Source organism: Balaenoptera borealis (genome assembly GCF_965194805.1).
Source record: "Balaenoptera borealis genome assembly, chromosome: 7".
In the NCBI taxonomy this organism is placed as follows: Eukaryota; Metazoa; Chordata; class Mammalia; order Artiodactyla; family Balaenopteridae; genus Balaenoptera; species Balaenoptera borealis.
Window position 1 is genome coordinate 18993490 of NC_138864.1, and position 20479 is coordinate 19013968.

Sequence of the window (20479 nt, forward strand, 5' to 3'; positions counted from 1 at the left end):
TGCACCAATTTACATTCCCACCAACAGTGTAGGAGGGTTCCCTTTTCTCCACACCCTCTCCAGCATTTATTGTTTGTAGATTTTTTTAATGATCACCATTCTGACCAGTGTGAGGTGGTATCTTATTGTAGTTTTGATTTGCATTTCTCTAGTAATCTAAAAGATGAGCATCTTTTCATGTGCCTGTTAGCCCTCTGTATGTCTTATTTGGAGAAATGTCTATTTAGGTCTTCTGCCCATTTTTCGACTGGGTTGTTTGTTTTTTTGTTATTAAACTGTAGGAGCTGTTTGTATATTTTGGAAATTAAGCCCTTGCTGGTCACATCATTTGCAAGTATTTTCTCCCAGTCCATAGGTTGTCTTTTCGTTTTGTTTATGGTTTCCTTTGCTGTGCAAAAGCTTATAAGTTATATTGAGTACATCTTTAAATGGCAATCTTTTTAATATACTGGATGTAAGAAACGATGTTTTAAAAATTAATTCCACCTGTTTCTTTTTTATTGTTTTTAATTGACTAGTAGAATATCGTATGTGGCTCACATCGTGCCTTGTATTTTATTACTATTACTGCGCTAGACAAGGCGATTGATAAGAAAACTAAATAACAGAAGTGTCCACAAAATGGAGTAATATAAAGTAAACATAAGATATTAATAAATTTCTTACATACCCATTATTATTCATTAAAACAGGATGTCATTCTGCAAGAACAACGAGAATAACAACAATAAAGCCACCGTACAGAGCACACATAGAGAAAGCTGGGTACAGTATAGCAATTAGAAGAATGTGTTTAAGAGTCGTTCTGCCTGACTTCAAATTCTGCTTTTACCTCCTACTAGTTGCCTGTTTCTAAGGAAAGGACATAATGTTTTTAAGCCTGTCTTATCATTCATAAATACTTCATAAGCTTTCTCCAGGTTCATATTCGAGATGACAACATAGGAGGCTCCTGAACTCACTTCCTCCCTCAGACATACCAAACCTACAGCTACTTGTGGAACAGTTCCCTCTGAACGAAATCCAGAAAATAACTGAGTGACTCCTACATATCAGACAAATGAGAAAAGAACACATACCGAATCGGGTAGGAGAGGCTGAGTGACAGTCTCGGCTTAAACTCCATCCCCGGCACAGCAACATACAATTGAGAGGGAACTCACAACTCCCAGCATCTCCCTGAGGACTGAAGGGCTTTAACCCAACATCTAGTGACCCCAGTTTTAAGACTTCCAACTGAGAGATGGGGCCCCCAAATGCCTGGCTGTAAAAGCCCTGGGGCTTGCATCCAGACTATAGTAAACTGAGCTCCTAACAGGCTTGGCTTGTGCTGGACTCCCTGTGGCTGTCCCCCCAGGGCTCAATGCAGGGGACTATTTGGAAATCTGATAAGCTATAGCCTGAGGATCAGGCTTCTAATTTAACACAGGTCTAGGGGCTCACAGCAGTCCTTTCCAGAGACCAGGGAAGCCAGCAGGAGCCATCTTCATGCTCTCCCTCTGCCCCGCTCCAGGTCACTAGTGTCTTTGTGAAGATAGCCTGTGTGCACATCTGGTACCCTGGCTTTTGTGGCTGTTACTCCAAGGGCATAGCACTTGATAGCCCGGCTCTGGCAGCCAGCAGGGCTGGTGTCCCTGGATTCAGTAGAACCAGCAATGAATAAACCATCCAGACAGAAAATCAGTAAGGAAACATTGGACATGTTAGACTAGATGGATTAAACAGATATATCCCGAACATTCTATCCAAAAGCAGCAGAATACACATTCTTCTCAAGCACACATGGAACGTTCTCCAGGACAGATCATATGTTAGGCCACAAAACATTTAAGTAGATTGAAATCATATCAAGCATCTTTTCTAACCACGATGGTCTGAAACTAGAAATCAATTAAAAGAAGACAACTGCAAAATTCACAAATACGCGGAGATTAAATAACATGCTACTGAGCAACCAATGGGTCAAATTAGAAATCAAAAGAGCCAAAAAAAGAAATCTAGAGATGAATGAAAATGGAATTACAGCATACCTAAACTTATGGGATGTAACAAAAGTGTTCTAAGAGTGAAGTTCATAGCCTATATTAAGAAAAGAGAAGGATCTCAAATAAACAACCTAACTTTACACTTTAAGACACTAGAAAAAACAAACAAAAAATGAAGCAAAAGTCAGCAGATGAAGGAAATAAAGGTCAGAGCAGGAATAAATAAAATAGAGACTAAAAAGACAATAGAAAAAAAATTAATGAAACTAAGAGCTGGTTTTTGAAAAAATAAACAAAACAGACCTTTAGCTAGACTGTGAGAGAAAAAAAAAAGAGAGAGAAGACTCAAATAAATAAAATTGGAAATGAAAGAAGAGACATTATAACTGATACCACAGAAACACAAAAGATCTTAAGAGACTATTATGACCAGCTATGAAATCACTCTCTCAAAAAGTTATCTGCCCTCCCATGTTCATTGCACCACTATTTACAGTAGCCAAGATATGGAAACAATCTAAGTGTCCATTCATGGATGAATGGATAAATATATGATATATATATACTTGATGAAATACTATTCATCCATAAAAAAGGAGGAAATCTTGCCATTTGTGGCAACGTGGATGGAGCTTGAGGGCATTAATGTTACGTGAAATAAGTCAGAGAAAGATAAATACTGTATAATCTCTCTTATATGTGGAATCTGGAAAAAATGAACTCATAGGCACAGAGAACAGAATGGTAGTTGCCAGAGATGGAGGGTGGTGAGTAGGGGAATTGGGTGAAGGAGGTCAAAAGGTACAACTTCCAGGTAAAAGATAAATAAGTTCTGGGGGTGTAATATACAGCATGGTGACTATAGGTAATAACATGTATATTTTGGAAGTTGCTAAAAGAGTAGATCTTAAAATTTATCATGAAAAAATTTTTCAGAAAGAAGTTAACTATGTGACATGAAATGTTAACTAAGTGTAGTAATCATTTCCCAGTATACACATATATCAAATCATTATGTTGTATACCTTAAACTAATAAAATGTTAGTTGTCAATGATATCAATAAAAGTGGGATGTAAAAGATTAAATGAGGATATCTTTCTGAAAATCTTAGCAAACAGTAAGTCCACAATAATTCCTAGTTACTATAATTTTCAAAAAGAAGTAGGGGGAGTGGGAAGAGGGAGGGAGGAAGGGAGACAGAGAGAAAGGAAGGGCGAAGATTCCCTGAAAAACAAGAAAACCTGAAAATGTAAAGAAAAATGTCCTTGGGTGAGAAAAATCACTATTGTAAATGTAAATTCCCCATATTTGTCATTTGTCAGTTTTCCATCAAAATGTTCATTTTTTTTCCTTAATGCTTTTAAAGTACTTTGTACACACTATGGATATTAGCACGTTGATACACAGCGCAAGCTTTTCTCCAAGTTTGCTGCTTTCCTTTTACATTTTATTCAAACTTTTAAATAATCAAATCTATCAATTTTTTCTTTTTTGATATCTCTGCTTTATACTATACTTACGAGGCCTTTCTCAACCTATGACAAGATATATGTTTTCCAATATTTTCTTCTAATACTTTTATGCTTTGTTTCAACATTCAGCTCTTTAATTCGTCTGAAATTTGTTTATGTATATGAGGAAATAATACAGATTTCTTGTACAAATAGTTAACCCAATATTACTAAGTTTGTTTTGTGAGTTTTTTATCCTTTCCTGATTTAAACTGATGCTTTTTTATAGTAAATACTTAATACAAGCTTGAGCCTATACCTTCTCTTTATTTCTATTTTTCAGTATTTCTCAGCTAGTCTCTAATTTTTGTTTCTTGTTTTTGTTGTTTGTTGTTTTGTGTGCATGTGTGTGTGTTTAAATAACACCAATCACTCCTATTTATCTCCCTATATTTCTGATCACTTTCCGATATGGCTTACTTTCTTATGCTATTATGTTCATATCTCTACATGCTTTATGGTTCCTTTCTTAATTTTAAAATATTTTATTATTAGGTAATACATTTCACACACATAGGATCTTATTCTAAGCATCCTATTAAAGTATAATACTCTATTTTTCATTTGTCAGTCTATCTTGGCCCTCTTTCCATATCAATAAACAGAGCTAGAAGATACTAAATAATATTCCACTGTATGAATTTGTATAATTTATGACATAAATTACAGACATTTATGTCATCTGGTCATTGTTGCTAGGCATTTAGGTTGATTCCAAATTTTTAATAACATAGACAACACTGAAATAAACAGCATTTTCTATATTTGTTTCATTATCTTCTTAAGGAAAATTATTGGAGTGTAATTGCTCCGTCAAAGGATACATGTGTTTTTTAAGGCCTTTGATTCATATTGCCAAAATACTTCCCAAAAAAGGTTGCACCATTTAGACACCTAGATGGCTATAAAACTAGGGAAAATGCTTTAGGAAAACAAAAAAAAAAAGACGTAATGCATCTTTTTTTAAAACTAATTTTTAAAAATAAAATTATCAGTAATCCAAAGTATTACCTGAGGGCGAACCATTTCACCTGCTGCAATTTTCCTCTCCTCATTGATCAAGGTAATAATTTTTTGACTCACAAGTGGTGCATTTGCACCCTTGATTTTTGCAACAATTTTGCCATTCTATAAGGGGAAACAAAAGCAGGAAGGAAACTCATTTTCAGGATAGGTCAAGAATTAACACTTCAACTGGACTAAGTCACCCCACCCTGACCCACCAATCCCTTTTTAGCTACTCTAATTAGTCATTTTAAAATAAGTATTAGTGATATAAAAGTATGTCCATTTGGTAAATCCAGCTCTTTGAGTTCTACCTCTAATTTATCTGTCCTCCTACAACCAAAGACAGGCCATCGCTGCATTAAATTTTAATGGTTCTGTACAGGCCTCCCAACATTACTCCCCCTAATTATTTTTGATACTATTTCCCCTTGTCTGTCTTTCAACACATATTTACTAAACACCAGTTTACTAGCATTGTATCAGGCGTGATGGTATGGAATAATAGTCCTGGTACCTAATGTAATTAAATTACCAAAAAAAAAAACCACCCCACGAACACATTTGAGATAACAACCATGAGAGGTACCACCAAGAGAGGTACAAAGAGCTGGGAGCATCTATAAGAATTTGTTCCGATCAAGAACATTAGCAAAGGTACTTTGTCAATATCAGGAATTTAAAATGTGAAGGATAGGTTAAGAAATAAAAAGGAGAAGAAAGGGCATTCTAGGCAAAAGGAACAGAGCCACAAGCGTCCTACGGCTGGAAGGGAATGTGGCAAATAAGAAGGCCAGTGGAGAAAGTGAGGGGATACCTGGTGTGAGACGAAGCCCAACGCTAGGGGGAGCCAGACCGTGCAGAGCCTCATGGGTCATGGGCGGATGCTGCCTTTATCCTAAGTGCAGTGGGAAGCCTTTGGAATGTTTAAACACAGGCAGGGATCACAATTAGAACTGCTAAAGATCTGTGTAAAGATCACCTTACCTACCATATGGAGAAAGGGTTAGAGGTGGAGCGGCAGAAGCTGTATGCAAATCAGAAGCTATTCTAGAGGTAAAGATGAGAGAGCTGGTTGCTCAGTCTACGGCAGTGCCGTTGGAGGTGGAAAGAATGGAAAGAAGAAGACGAGTGTGAGAAAGACTTGGGTAGTGAAATTAACAGGACCAAGGTCTGGTGTGGATGAGGTGTGACGTGGATGGTGTGGATGGGGTGTGACCTAAGGAGAAGTCACTACGATGACTTTTCTGTTTCTGACTTGAGAAACTGAGTAAGTTGAGATGTTATTCACCGAATGAGGCCACACTAGAAAATAACGTTTCCAATGGGGGTGGGGAGGGCGAGGAGTCCGCTGTTGGACCAGTTCATTGTGAGATGCCCTTGAGACACCAGAGGAGAGATCAAGGGCCCAGTTGGATACACAGGTCTGGTGCTCAAAGTACAGGATTCAGCTGAAGACATGAACTTGAGTTATTGATCTGTGAGGTGATGATTGAAACTGTGTGTGGAAGAATTTCTCTAAGGAGAGTATATAGCATGATAAAGCCGATATGTAATGGCTGCGTGAAGAAAGGTGAACCTGCAAAGGAGAAAGCGGGAGGGGGAGTAGCATCTAGGAAGCAAAAGGAAAACCAAGTCACAAAAGCCAAAAGAAGAAAATGTTCCGAAAAGGAGGGCATGGTCACCACATTTACTACATTTGAGAGGTACAAAATGATGAGGACCTAAAAGCATTCATTATATTTAGCAACAGGCTGGTCACTGGATACATTAGCGACAGCCAATTTGGTGGAATAATCAGAAAGAAGTTAGATTGAATGGGTTGAAGAATTAATGGGATGAGAAGAACTGGAGTGAAAATAAATACAGAAACTCTTCTGAGCAGTTTAGCTGTGAGGTAAAGCATAGAGGTGAGTGGTAGGTAGCTGGAGAGGGGCATGGTATCGAAAAGAGGTATTATTTCTTTTCATTGGAAAGATTTAATCATATTCAAAGGCCAATAAGAAGGCTCCAGTTGAGAAAGGTTTGAATGAAACCTGACACTCTATTTACCATTTCCCACTAAAAGGAACCTCCAAGAGCTTTCTAATATCCATTGAAAAAGCCCTTCCTGCTGAGATGCTGGAATGAATTTGCTGTCAGCTAAGAATGCTGCCCACTGCAGAGGTGGTTTTGTGGTCACAGATTGAGATTCTTTTTTTTTTTTTAATTTTTAATTTTTACACAATGTTTCAAGGTTACTCTCCATTTGCAGTTTTTATAAAATATTGACTAAATTCCCCATGGAGATTCTTAAGTTAGAACATTGAACATGGAGCAACGGGTGATAACAAAGTCTGAGGCGTGACTGGAAGAGGTGCGTTGGAAATTTCATTGACAGTTAGTAGGTGAAGAATCAAGAGGCCAGGATGTTGAAGTCCCAGAGTGATGGCAGCACGTGGGGTTGAAAGGAGGATTTTGGGCCACGTGCCGAAGTCTTCAGGGTGGGCATGGCTCTACTGCTCAGACCTGACTCACTCAGCAGGTGATGGCCGCCCCAGAGCTGCAGACTCTACCTGGTGGCCACCTGCCCAGCTTCTCCTCCTCAGTGCCAGGCTCCCAACTGCTGCTGCTACTAAAGCCTCCTCGTTGTCCCATTAGCCCGCCAAGCCCATTTCTGCCTCATGCAGTTACCTAAACTCCATCTAGGCCAGGGGTCAGCAAATGATGACCCAATACAGAGATAGTATTTCTGCAAAGCTGAAATACTTACTATCTGGCCCGTTACAAATAAGCTGGCTGACCCCTCACGTAAATCATCAAATCCTTCCTAGCCAATTCCTAGCCAACTGACAGCAAGACCTACAGTGTAATTTTTTAAATTCAATTAACACAGTCATTCACCTTCCAGAAATAGCTGTAAGATTATTGTTTAACAAAAGCAAAACTTACATCTGAGAAGTGTTTTTTTAATAATTATTTATAATATCAAAAAATGCCTTTTCAACAGCAAGAGAACAGTCCAAACCCTCTCTGGGAGGTGTTTCCTTACTATCCCAATTCTTTAGCTGTGTAGCAGCTATGCTCTGTATCACACAAGTTAGCACTTACCCAGATATTCTTCTTTTAGAAAACAGCACTTATAAGGTTTTTCTGATTATTAAAGTTGTGTTTATCTTGGAATATTTGGAAAATATTGAAAAGTATAAGAAGAAAATTTAAATTACACATCCTTTCCCCATACATAGAAAACTACTATTAACATTTTGGTGAATACACTACCTGCCTTCTTTCTATGCATTTGTAAATACAGAGATAAAAGCAATATACATTACAAGATAGTGATCATACAAATATTTCCTCGTATTGGTATTCATGAATATTTATAACCAATTCTCTTCCACTGGGTACCCAAGACATTTCCAATTTTTCACTCCTGTAAGTAATAATTCATCATACAAGTCTCTGATATTTCCCTAAGAAAGGTAAATACCATTTTATTTTTCTTTTCCCTGATCAACTAAATATGTGGTAGTCTAATCTTCTCAATCTGTTATGAGCTCCTACAGGTCAAGTTATAAATATTTTAATTGACAAGCATATTTAAGGCAAAAAAAGTCTACAGTTACTATCATCAGAAAACAGTTCCAGTAATTGTACAATGTTACTTGCTCTTTAGCTGTAAATTGGAATCTGATAATAAACTTGAGATGATAAATAGACTTACAACACAAAAGAGAAAAACAGGTTCACATTTATCTCTAAATGGCTGCAAAGTCACAATGCTGTCAGCTTCCGCCTGAAAAAGATTATTTCATATAATAACAAAGGACACTACACTCAAGTCATTTGATGTACTGTATTCAAAAAATGCAGAGATACTTTTTTTTATGTTTACTACAGCATTTTCTGAGTATGTTATAGCTGTTTTTAGAATCAAATTACACATTCTGGCAGTTCAGGCCCTGCATCATTTGGCTTCAACCTTACTTCTCACTGTTCATCTTTACCCAACCTGCAGCTAAACTCATCTCCTGTGGTCTGCGTTACACCACCTGCACTTTCCCCCTTGTTATCTGCTCCTGCCCTTCCTTTTCCAACCCAGCTTGAGTGTTCCTCCAAGAACTCTGCCTTGACCCTCCTGCTGCAAATCATCTCCCCTCCACATAGCACTTCACTACCCTTCTCTCCAGGCACCTATAGTTCCTTTCTATATTGTACTGCCATTTTATGGACCTAGCTCATCTCTGTTTGGAGAGCTGCATGCACAGAGATACGATATTTTATACTCGCCCTCACATGTCTCCCCCCCCCACCTTATCAGGCAGAGGGCCATGCATGAAAAGGAGCTTCCTAAATGTTTCTTGAATAAACTGGTTGTCAGATTTCAAAGTCTTTGATTTTAAAGTTTTCTCACAAATTTCAAGTTGTCCTAAATTGATTACCAACAACTATATATTAAGTAATAGTATGTTCCTGCATATTAACATAACATCCCTTGGGCCAGCTGTCAGGATACGTTATGTTGTAGGGTCTTCTACATAAGAGTTCTGTTTTGGAACCTAAGGCGATTGTTTTCAAACAGGGATTTCTAGAGGTTCCTCAACCATGGCCAAGGATGGTGAGGGTGGAACCGAGCCAAGGTCCCTCAGCCCTGTGTCAGCCAGCCAGAGGGGCTGTGTTGTAATCTTTTTTTGGCATATTGAATTCTACATCATTCTCTTTCTTTCTTTCTTTTCTTTCTCTCTCTCTCTTTCTTTTTAAAAAAGTAGGCTCTATTGTTGAAAGGAACTAATCTATAATATTAAAAGACAGTAGCCAAGATTACATTTAAAAGTAGTCTATCCATCATCATTGCAATTTTTATATTATAATAAAGTATTAACAATTAAAGCATTTGGTAAATAATATTCCTTAAAAACTATAATGTAAAACATTTACTGAATTTTTATATGTATAGGCACAATGTTAGGACAAGTCTTCAAGTCTTTTAAAGGAGCGCATAATAGAAAAAATTTTGTACTGACCATTCAGCTTAGGGTGATTTCAATAGGTAATGAACCTCATAGGTTTCAATTTTGGACTTAAGCTTACAAGTTCAGAAAGGATCCCTTTCCCTGATAAACTGCAGGAAAAAAAGTATCCAGCAGAGGGCGCCCCTCCATTGCGCCCAACAGAGGTTTGGAGACTTAAACAAATTTTTTTCACTGTGGATGAGCTGGTCATAGCAGAAAAATAGTATCGATCTATGTGAATGTACTACAGTTGGATGTGCTCAAACAGAAGAGGAACAAAATTTTTTGTTGTTAATTTCAACAGATGGTAGCATTATGAATAGGACATATTTTGCAAAGATTTTATAGCACTTCCCAGTGGTATAGACATAGTGACGAAATGAACTGGTCTGGACATGTTGCTGTCCAGTAGAACTAGAATGTGAGTCACATATATACTTTTAAATTCTCTAGTAGCCACATTTAAGAACTAAAAAAGAAACAGGTGAAAATAATCTAATAATATACTTTACTTCATCCAATATATCCCAAAATGATCATTTTAACATGTAATCGATGTAAGAAATTACTGAGATATTTCACATTCTTTTTCCATATGAAGGCCTCAAAATCTAGTGTGTATTTTACACTTAGAGTACATCTCAATTTGTGGGCCAAATTTTAATCATAAATAATTGGTCTCTAATTAGGTTTCATAAAGTTTACAGTAAAAGAGGTAGATTCATATATCCAAGTTGTCCCAAATAATTTTAAAAGTTTTACAATAACCGAATGGAGTATCTGTTTTTTTATATAAATTTAAATTAATTAAAATTAAAAATTCAGTTCATTGGTTATACTAGCCACAGTTCGAGTGCTCAAAAGCCATTTATGCCTAATGGTTATCATATTAGACAACAAAGCTCTAAGCAGTTGATAATCTGACATGGATAAATTGAATAATCGATACATTGGGGTCTAATGAGTTTGGCTGTAATATTTTAATCCGTTGTCACATTTGGGAGGCAAATAAGGGAGGGTAAAATTGCTACCATTTCACAATTAACTGGGTAAATGACCAGAGTCCTACCCAATGCTTTCCAGTAAAAGGCATTTACAGCCCTTATTCTGAAAACACACCACATGGTCAAGTGAAAAGAAGTATGGCAATAGACAGATAACCATTTTTATGTTTTTCTAACGTTCACAACCATGGTAAATAACCTTAGTATTATAGGAATGGGCTAAAAATTACATTCGTTCTCAGATCCAGTAGAACTAAATATAGAGTAAAACTGCTAACTAAACACTGTCCATTTTGAAGAGTTGACAGATTGTTCAAATTAAGACAGTCCTTAAAGAGACTATAAAGTAACAAGAAAATAATAGTTTAATGGAAATGAAAGCCTTACTACAGCAAAATGCAGAATTTCATCTTCGTTCAGCTCATTTTTCAATTTTCTGAATAAGGTTTGCATTGCTTTGCAAGGTCCACACCAGGCCTGGTAAACATCGATCACTAGAAGATGATAATATTTGTGAAAGAACAGAGTCAAAGAGTCTAGAGTAGCAGCTTATCCCAATCTCTGGGGCAGGGGCAGGGTAAAAACACAGCAGCTTTTTATTCTGGGAAGCGGGGAGCGGTGCTCCATGTTGGGGTGCCTGGAGGTGCCCTGGATCCAACTCCGGATGGCAAACACCTGCGGAGCCCCAGTACCTGTTAGGCCTTTGTTCTGCAGCATCTCCTCCCACAGGCTTTGATTATTGATGGCCGCCTGCAAAAAGGAAGGCGCTGTCAAAAGGTCTTCAAGGGCCAGTGCACCAAGTAAAGACTTGTTGATGTGTCATGCCCACCTGTAACTGGATTTCTCGCTTTTTGCTTGCCATGTATCCACTATCACATGAAAGAGGGAAGAAAAATAGAAAACATGTAAAAGGAAATTTAAATAATGTTCTTTATTTCTTTATTCATTCAAGCCGCATCTTACGCACTGCAGAAGTTTTCCTTCAGCAGTATTGGATTATGCACCTTCCCCTCTTCTGGAGAGAGAGAAGCCAGGGTCTCTGAAGAACTCTTCAGGCTGGGCACTGTGTTAAATGCTTGCAGCAGCCGTAGTATCTTTCTCTCCCAGTAATTCTGAAGCAAAGTAAGACATAAAAGAAGCAGACTCACAAATATCGAGAACAAACTAGTGGTTACCAGAATAGGAGGTACAAACTATTGGGTGTATGACAGGCTCCAGGATGTATTGTATAATACGGGGAATATAGCCAATATTTTTTAATAACTGTAAATAGAAAGTAACCTTTAAAAATTGTATAAAAAATGAACATTTTTTAAAAATTTATTTATTTTATTATTATCATTATTTTTAAGCTGGTGTTTTTTTGTTTTTTTTTAAATTTATTTATTTATTTATTTTTGGCTCTGTTGGGTCTTCGTTTCTGTGCGAGGGCTTTCTCTAGTTGTGGCAATTGGGGGCCACTCTTCATCGCGGTGCACAGGCCCCTCACTGTCACGGCCTCTCTTGTTGCGGAGCACAAGCTCCAGACGCGCAGGCTCAGTAGTTGTGGCTCACGGGCCTAGTTGCTCCGCGGCATGTGGGATCTTCCCAGACCAGGGCTCGAACCCGTGTCCCCTGCATTGGCAGGTAGATTCTCAACCACTGCGCCACCAGGGAAGCCCAAAAATGAACATTTTTTTAAAAAGGTGTTCGTAAGATGAGCAACCAGTTGCGTGTTTTGCGAAACTATGGCCAGCTCAGTAATGCACCCACTGTCCTTCACTCTAGATTTCCTGGGACTGAACCGGCAATAAAGCATTAGCTTCTAAAAAAAAAAGAACTGTTAGGAGTCACAGTTTCTTAGAGTTTTGTTTGTTTGCCTGCAGTATACTGGAGTGTTCTCTCTGCGTGCACACATGTTAATTGTCTATGAACGCGCTCACGGATCTTTCTTGGGTCCACGCCAAGATTTAATTTTTAGAACAAGGCCACTAGTGTGCTCTGGGCCAAGACGTAAACTTTCCGCAGTTGTTAAATCAGTGAGGCCCAAACACCCTATTCACGGGGGTCAGGGTCATTTATCTGCGGGTCTGACTGCGTGTGTTCCAGCGGACACTAGTGTGAAACAAAGGAGTGACCACAAACAAGACTACATCCAGCAACGGGTGTGGGTTCCTCCTCTAGTTGCTAGATTGGGGTGTTTCAAGAACACGAACTAAAGGGGGATGTAAATCACCTCCCTTACCGAGGCCTGAGTCTCAGCGGGGTGAGTTCAGCCAAGTCCAAGTCCCTGGGGCGCCCCGCAGGACCGGGGCTGGGGGAGGGGGAGGAGAGGGGGCGCCGGGCTCCCAGGCCGCCTCTGCCCCGGCTGGTCCCGCTGAAGGACCAGGCAGAGGATGGATACCAGGATGGGCCGGGAAGCGGAGGGCGCCAACGTTTCCTTCCACCCATCCGGCTGCCCGCGAGCCCTGTCCCCCCACCCGAGGACCGCGACTCCAGCGCGCAGACCTGGGCAGCGGTTACAGAGCAGTTGGCCCCGAAGTTCGTCCCCTTCCTGCTGCCCCCTCCCGTCCGGGCGCCCCCAGCCTCTCCCCTCCGCCTCCAGCGTGCGCTCGCTCGCGCAGATTCCGTCGTGTCTCTGCCACGGCCGCTCACCACGTACAGGATGAAACCTGTGTGCCTCGGCTTGGAGCGGAGGGCTCGCCAAGGTCCAGCCCAGCCGGTCTCTCCAAATCCTCCTGCGCCTACCTCTGCTCTTCTTTTTAAAAAAATCATTTAGAAATCAAGTTAGACTTACAAGAAAATTGCAAAAGTAGTATCCCGAGCTACCATACCCTCTCCCCTTAGCTTGGCATCTTTCATAATTATGGTATAATTATTGAAACCAGGAAGCTAACGTTGATAAAGTGTTAACTACACTATAGACCTCGTACAAATCTTTTCCGTTTTCCTAAGAATGAACTTTTCTTGGTCCGGGATTCCATCCTGAGTCCCACATTACATTTAGTTGTCCTCTCCTTGCACTTCTCCAACCTGGGACAGTTCTTCTGGACCATCTTTCTTTGTCTTGTAAAACCTTGGTGTGTGTGCGCGTCTGTGTGTGTTTTACTTCATTATGTCATTTGCAGAATTTATATCAGGAAATTTTAAAAGTAACTTTAAAAAAACATACTCTCCTTTTCATGCCGTGTAAATTCTATCGTTTACGGTTACCTTAACATTTTTCAGCTTACTTTGTTTTCTCTTATTCTTAGGATACAAGTCTACCCAATGCACTGGGTCAGCTGACTGTTCTTCATGGTGATTTTTTTTTTTTTTTTTTTTTGGTGTTTGTGACTTTTCCTGTGAGTTAATTTTTAGCAAGGATTGCTTTTTTAAAAATTTTATTCAAGTATAGTTGATTTACAATGTTTTGTTAATTTCTGCTGTATAGCAAAGTGATTCAGTTATCATATATATATGTATTCTTTTTCATATTCTTTTCTGTTTTTAAATTTATTTTATTTATTTATTTTTGGCTGTGTTGGGTCTTTTCTGCTCCGCGTGGGCTTTCTCTAGTGGCGAGCGGGGGCTACTCTTCGTTGCGGTGCGCAGGCTTCTCATTGCAGTGGCTTCTCTTGTTGCAGAGCACGGGCTCTAGGGTGCGGGCTTCAGTAGTTGCAGCACGCGGGCTCAGTAGTTGTGGCTCGCGGGCTCTAGAGCTCAGGCTCAGTAGTCGTGGTGCACAGGCTTAGTTGCTCCGCGGCATGTGGGATCTTCCCGGACCAGGGCTCAAACCCATGTCCCCTGCATCAGCAGGCAGATTCTTAACCATTGTGCCACCAGAGAAGTCTTTCATATTCTTTTCCATTATGGTTTATCACAGGATATTGAATATAGTTCCCTGAGCTATACAGCAGGACCTTGTTGTTTATCCAGTCTATATATAACAGTTTGCATCCAGCAGGGATTGCTTTTAGTATGAGCCCCTGTGACAGGACTGCGGAAGCATAGCTACACAATGATGTCCCATGTGCCTTTGCCTGGCCCATCAATATTTAGACCACCAGATGATATGTATGTTAATTTCTCAGCTTAGATTTCCTATTTCCCTTAGCAGAAAATCCAAATCCATATCTATGACTAGCACAATTCTGGGACTTGAATTTCTCATCAGTGACTTTTTATCCACATAGAATTCCTATGGATGACAAGCACGTCACTCCTGCCACTAAACCAGTTGGAGGGCAAATGTTTATAGTTCCATTTCAGAAATGCGACAGCCCGTCTTTATTTCCAGCAGTGTACAAGTAGTTGCAGCTAACTGTGAATTATGGACTCTCAACCCCATAGTATGTGGACCTACAGGGAAGTAGATATCAGAATCCCAGCCACATCTGTTAAGGCTTGTTTTCCATTCTAATACTCCAATGAAATCTTTCTGCTCCAGTCAGCTCACGCCTATGACTTCAGTTTCCTCTTTTGCTTCTCTGTCCTAGGTATTTCTTTCCCTTCGTTTTCAGCTAAATTAAAAGTTGTTGAAATTTAAAAATTGAGTTATTTTATTCAGTATTTTATTTAGACCTAAACTGGGCATCTTTCTGCGCCAGCTCAGTCAACCATGTTGACTGGATATTAACCTGCTGATTTTTCGTCACAGCCTCCCCTGTGACTATTGCCTTCCCTATAACTTTATGATTCTTAAAAATCATAGTTTGATTCTTTGCTTAAAAAAATCAAACTTTCCTCAAGTTTTCTTTAATTTCCTGCAGCAGATAATTTTTAGAGATGGTGCTTCTGAGGCTTCCTTAGCTACTGCCTTTCCAGTGGTCTAACTTCCTTTCCCCATTGCCCCAGGATGAGTGTTTTCTCATCACCCCTCCTCAGAGGGTAATAGACAGGGTGAGTGGCTGACTTGGCCTGGGAATTACTTTGTACCCACTTTTATGGGGGTGAACTCACTAGTAATATCTATACTTGGAGTACAAGTTGTGTGTGTAGCTTCCAGTTTAATTCCCTGTTTTAAGCAAGTTTCACATGGGTCACTCTGTTCTTCTAAGGTGGCATCTTTCTCACGAACTTTTTATTTCTCTGATTTGCTGGAGAAAGACAAATACAACTCTGACTACCAACATTCCCTGCTCATGTTTGTCCTGATTCTGAGCAGCCTGGGAACACACCTCACACCATGCACTGCTCCATTCGCAGTTTGTTTTTTTTTAACATACATAACTATTTCTTGATTTTAGGCTAACAGTTAGTCACATAATTTCTGGAGCCCATTTCACAAGCTTTAGTTTTTTTTATCCCAGTTCTTCTCATAAGTTCCCCCAGAAAGCCATCTGATTAACCTCTGGGGAACCAAAGTTTTCCTTTGGGCTCATGTTGGCAGCAACACAGGTGCCAGAACTTTCCTCTTTAGGAGCCTCTTCCTCTATGCCAGCTATTGGGTTGAACCTAAGAGTAAATTTACTGACAACCTAACCCTGGTGAAATAGCAGTTATCAAAAATATATACCACTCCTTCTATAACACCAGAAGGTGAAGTGTAGAGACAATACGTACCCTTGATATATATCCTTGATTGTAAGGTCCTGTTCAGAAATCCTCTTGTAGGTAATTCTGCTCATCTACTTGGTCCATTATGGGAATAAGGATCCTGTCTACAAAGGTCAATTGCATCTCTTAACCCTATAGTTGCTTCCTGTACTCCAACCCATGTGCAGCACTTGGAAATTTTTTTTAATGAAATTTCTCGTATTAACCCAAAAAGATGTTATTGTGCAGCACCTACAGGAAGCGTTTAGTAGGTGCCACAACTGTTCATGCACCTGTTTCAAAGTCTTCACATAATGATTTTACTATTTAAGGAAAAACATCACTGCTACAAAAAGAAGCTTCAATCTATTCTCAAATGATCACAGACATTTACCAGTGTTCAAGACATGCAAGGCAATAGGTGAAATTGAGTTTTTAAACATCATTCCTACTAATTGCAAAAAGCTTGACTGTTGAGGCTTTGAAACATAAACTTGTTGAGCTTTTGATTTGGGTCTTCCTAGTATAGACTTCAAGGACAAGTGCACTCTGAAAATGTTATTTAAAAGAAAGTATATTTATATTTGATTATAGAAGAGTGTAAGTTAGAAATGCCAAAGACCCCCTGAGAGTGTTACTCCTGAAGGATCTAGTAGTAGTTTGTTTTGCTTCTTGTATGTATTTGACATTATCTTTCAAGTTACATTCAAAGTGCTCTTTCCTGCCCTGACCTGCCTTTTTTTTTGGTCCTCGTGCAGCACTATCTATAGTATTCAGTTTTTTTCTTGGGTCATAAGTTTATCAGCACCTTACTGTTTTACTTGTAGGTTCTCTGGATCTCTGAATATACATGAAAACCCAGAGGAGAGGAACTGGGTAGCTGAATTGCTGAATTATTTTCACTTTACTTTCTTCCTCTTGTGGTTCTCTCTGGCACCTGGCCTCATCACTTGCACATAAACACTCAAAACTTAGTTGGCAAATTAGTACATTTGGAAATAGCAGGTATTCTTGACACATTTATAAACTCCTTAGTGAGGGTACACAGATCTCCTATTTTTAAATGCAAGTGATCTGGTGCAGGTAATTAGACTATAAAGAAAATAAATAGTTTAGGGATTTACTTTCAGTTCATTACTTGAGCTAGAGATAGAAACAAACTAGTCTATCTAGGAGAAATATATGCATATTTTTGTTAATTTTCCCTATCTCCTTTAGATAAAAAATTCCAGATTTTGATACCAATTTAAATGTCATCTGAATAATAATATTCTCTTTTCCCACTAAATACAAAATTAAGGCTCTGAGAATAATGAAGACACAAGACATAGAAAGAAATATCATTTAGTTTCTTCTCTGCTCTCAGTCTCTGGCACCGTGTCTTAGCATGCCAGAGGAAAGTTGATATGATAGAGGTCTGCATAGGATAATGGGGAATTAGTTAATGAGAAGGTTCATAACTCAGTCTGGAAACAAGGAAGGGGCATCATGGGATCTGGTCCGTGAGCCTTTGCAAAAGACAAAAAAAAATAATTAATTACTCCCTCTGCTCTCCAAAAAGGACTGGAGGCGAGAACAGAAGGTAAGGTAGCACTGAGCATGGACCATAGAGTGAGGCTGTTGGGATGAAGGGAGGACGAGGGAGGAAGGTGACTTCAAGGTGGAGAAAACAGGCTGTGCCGAGTCACAGAGATGAAAGAGTCGGACACATAGAGAGAACTATGAATGTGATGCTCTGCCTGAAATTAAGGATCCACGTGGGGTCGTGATGAGCCTGGAAAGGGCAACTGTGACTGGAACACAGAAGGTCCCATAAGCAAGATAGTACATATGGGCTCCATGTGAAAACAATGTCAAGCTTCTCAAAGTTTAAAGTGGGAGGATTTACAATCCATGATTGACATAAAAAGTTTTCAATACTAGGAAAACCATGGTGACATCAGCCTGGCAGTTGAAGCAGATGTGGTTGGGGAGGTGGACCAGGAGGTAATAGACAGAGGACTGTTGGAGCAACCCAGGAGAGGAGGGCTAAAGACCTCAGTGAAGGCAGAGACCAGAAGTACAGTGTGAAAGAGACAGACTCGTGAAGTTATGAATGGGACTCAGGGGTGCTTCGTAGGGAGCAGGTAGGAGAAATTATAGAAATCTCCTGAGTTTCAAGTTTGGGTGAGTGAATGAATGTGAATTCATGTGAATTCATTTCACATGAATGAGGGATGTGAAAGGAGGATCAGACCTGGAGGGAAAATCATGAGTTCAGCTTTTAGGATGGCAAGATGGAAAGAGAAGACTCATTACCTCTATTGACAGGTAAATCAGGAGCAGCATTGTGATCCACAGAATTGGTGAATCCCCAGGAAACAAGTAGTCGGGCAAAAGCCCTTGTGCACAATAGCGTTAGGTTTGAATAATAGCACAATCAGAATTACCCTTGCTCTGTGTGGTCAGTAATTTGTGAATAAATAAAGCTTATTACATTAAGGCTTTTTCTAGCTAATTTGTGCTCCTCCCTCTGCCCAACACACACACACTTTTCTATGAAATCCCCATAAAACAATATTAGATATGGTAGTCTTTGTGACCTTAGGCAAGTTTCTTAACCTCTCTGTAGTCTTTACTGGAGCTAATAATAGAACCTATTTAATGACTGCTGTGTGGATTCAATGATTTACAAGATATAAAATGCTTAGAGCAGTCTCCAGCTTATGGTGAACATTCAGTAACTGTTATCTTTTGTCACGCAAAGATATAACTCTAAAATATTTTGATTAGCAAACCTGTGTGGAAGTCCAATCTACCTAAAACTTGCAAAAGTAGCTTTTCACAAAAATTCCTATCTCTGTTAAGAATTGAATGGAGATGGTGGAGAAAGAATGCAGGGGAGATAGGGGGGGCATGGGCAAGGGAAAAGAATTACATGACTGAAATGTTTTCAGATGATCAATGCTGATATCCTTTTACACGGATGATTCAGTGATTGATCAATAAAAGAAAGAAACAAAATTTGATTACAGCATCTATATGTAGGTCATCTTAGCACCATGATATCATCTGAGACAAATTGCTCAGCCCACAGAATAAGAAAGAAGGTCATGCATAGCTATGACATGTTGTCATATATTAAATTCCTGTGATTCTGGCCAAGATGGAATAATAGAGACCAGATTTAACATACTACCTGGAACAATAAAAAAAAACTGAAAAAATACATGTAACAATGGTTTTCAAGGCTTTGGATGGGCATCAGGTAAAGAAGGGCAGTGATCAGTGAGAGATGGGAAATAAAGGAGATGAACCCTATGACGGCTTCAGTTTACTGCCTTGTAAGTTTCTAGCTTGCCACATAGGGAGGGAGAACCCAGGTGGAACCAGGCAGAATTCCTGGGTTGAGGAGGCTGAGCTGAGAATCCAGGCAGCTAGAATTTTCAGAGCAGAGTAACAGAAAGGAGAGAGCAAAGCAGAGAGAGAACTCCAGGCATTTATATAACCATCCCTTCCTGAGTATTCAGCTGAGTACTGATCTGTCTAGGGAAGGAAGAATATAAGAGGATTAGTGGGAATTGTGCCCATTGCTCACGTAGGGTTGGAAATAGTACATGTTCCCACCAGACAGATTGAAGAATTTAATAATTTATGAGACATTAGGTATAGTACTCAAGAAGATCTTGCCTGAATAGTGTGAAATAAATAGCCCTAGATGGAATACTGCTCTGGACCTGCCTGATAGATCTTAAAAACAACACCTTAAAGGATCAAACTGCAACCCAGAAGAAAGCTCAAGAATATTTATAAAAATACAGAAGTATCCAACATCCAACCAGGTAAAATTACAATGAATGCTAGTAGAGGGCAGGAAATAATGAAATTTACAGTGTACACAAATAAAATAAAGAACAGAGAGAATCGACAAAACTGAAAGTTGATTCTTAGAAAAGATAACAAAAATTGACTTACCTTTAGCTAGGCTGACAAAGAAAATAAGAGAGAAAACACAAATACACAAAACCAGATATGAAAGTGGGGGAATTACTACCAAGCTTACAGAAATAAAAAAGGATTTTAACAGAATACTATGAACAGTTGTTCACTAATAAATTGGATAACTTAGATGAAATGTATAAATTCCCACCAACGTACAAATTACATAAAATGATTCAAGATGAAAGGGACAATCTCAACAGATCTATAAGTAAAGAAATGAAATCAGTAATCAAAAACATTGCAAGAAAGAAGAATCCAGGATCAGATGACTTCAAAAGTGAATTCCAGCAAACATTTAGAGAAGACTTAATGCCAGTCCTTCTCAAACTCTTCCAGAAAATAGAAGAGGACTATTTCCAAACTCATTTTATGAGGACAGAATTACCCTGAAACCAAAGCTCTAAGTGAGAAGATAATGGAGGAAAAGAACTGTCAACCTAGAATTCTATACCCAGCAAAAGTGTATTTGTAAAAAAAGATGAAATAACAACTAATAAGAAG

At 39.1% G+C, this 20479-nt stretch overlaps 2 protein-coding genes across 3 annotated transcripts in view; one reads left to right on the forward strand and one right to left on the reverse strand.

Annotated features, from left to right (window-relative positions):
* The window catches only part of NME8 (NME/NM23 family member 8), a gene marked incomplete at its 5' end in the record, with an annotated part of 42098 nt that extends 30735 nt beyond the window's left edge, over window positions 1-11363 (reverse strand). The window contains 5 exons of the mRNA XM_082400419.1: window positions 4510-4626; window positions 8210-8281; window positions 10889-11052; window positions 11194-11251; window positions 11331-11363. Of these exons, the coding sequence (XP_082256545.1) occupies window positions 4510-4626; window positions 8210-8281; window positions 10889-11052; window positions 11194-11251; window positions 11331-11363 (444 nt within the window). The remainder of the gene's footprint in view (window positions 1-4509; window positions 4627-8209; window positions 8282-10888; window positions 11053-11193; window positions 11252-11330) is intronic.
* LOC309632334 (calcium-independent phospholipase A2-gamma) overlaps window positions 1-20479 on the forward strand; it is a 142712-nt gene that overhangs the window by 31176 nt on the left and 91057 nt on the right. The window lies entirely within an intron of this gene.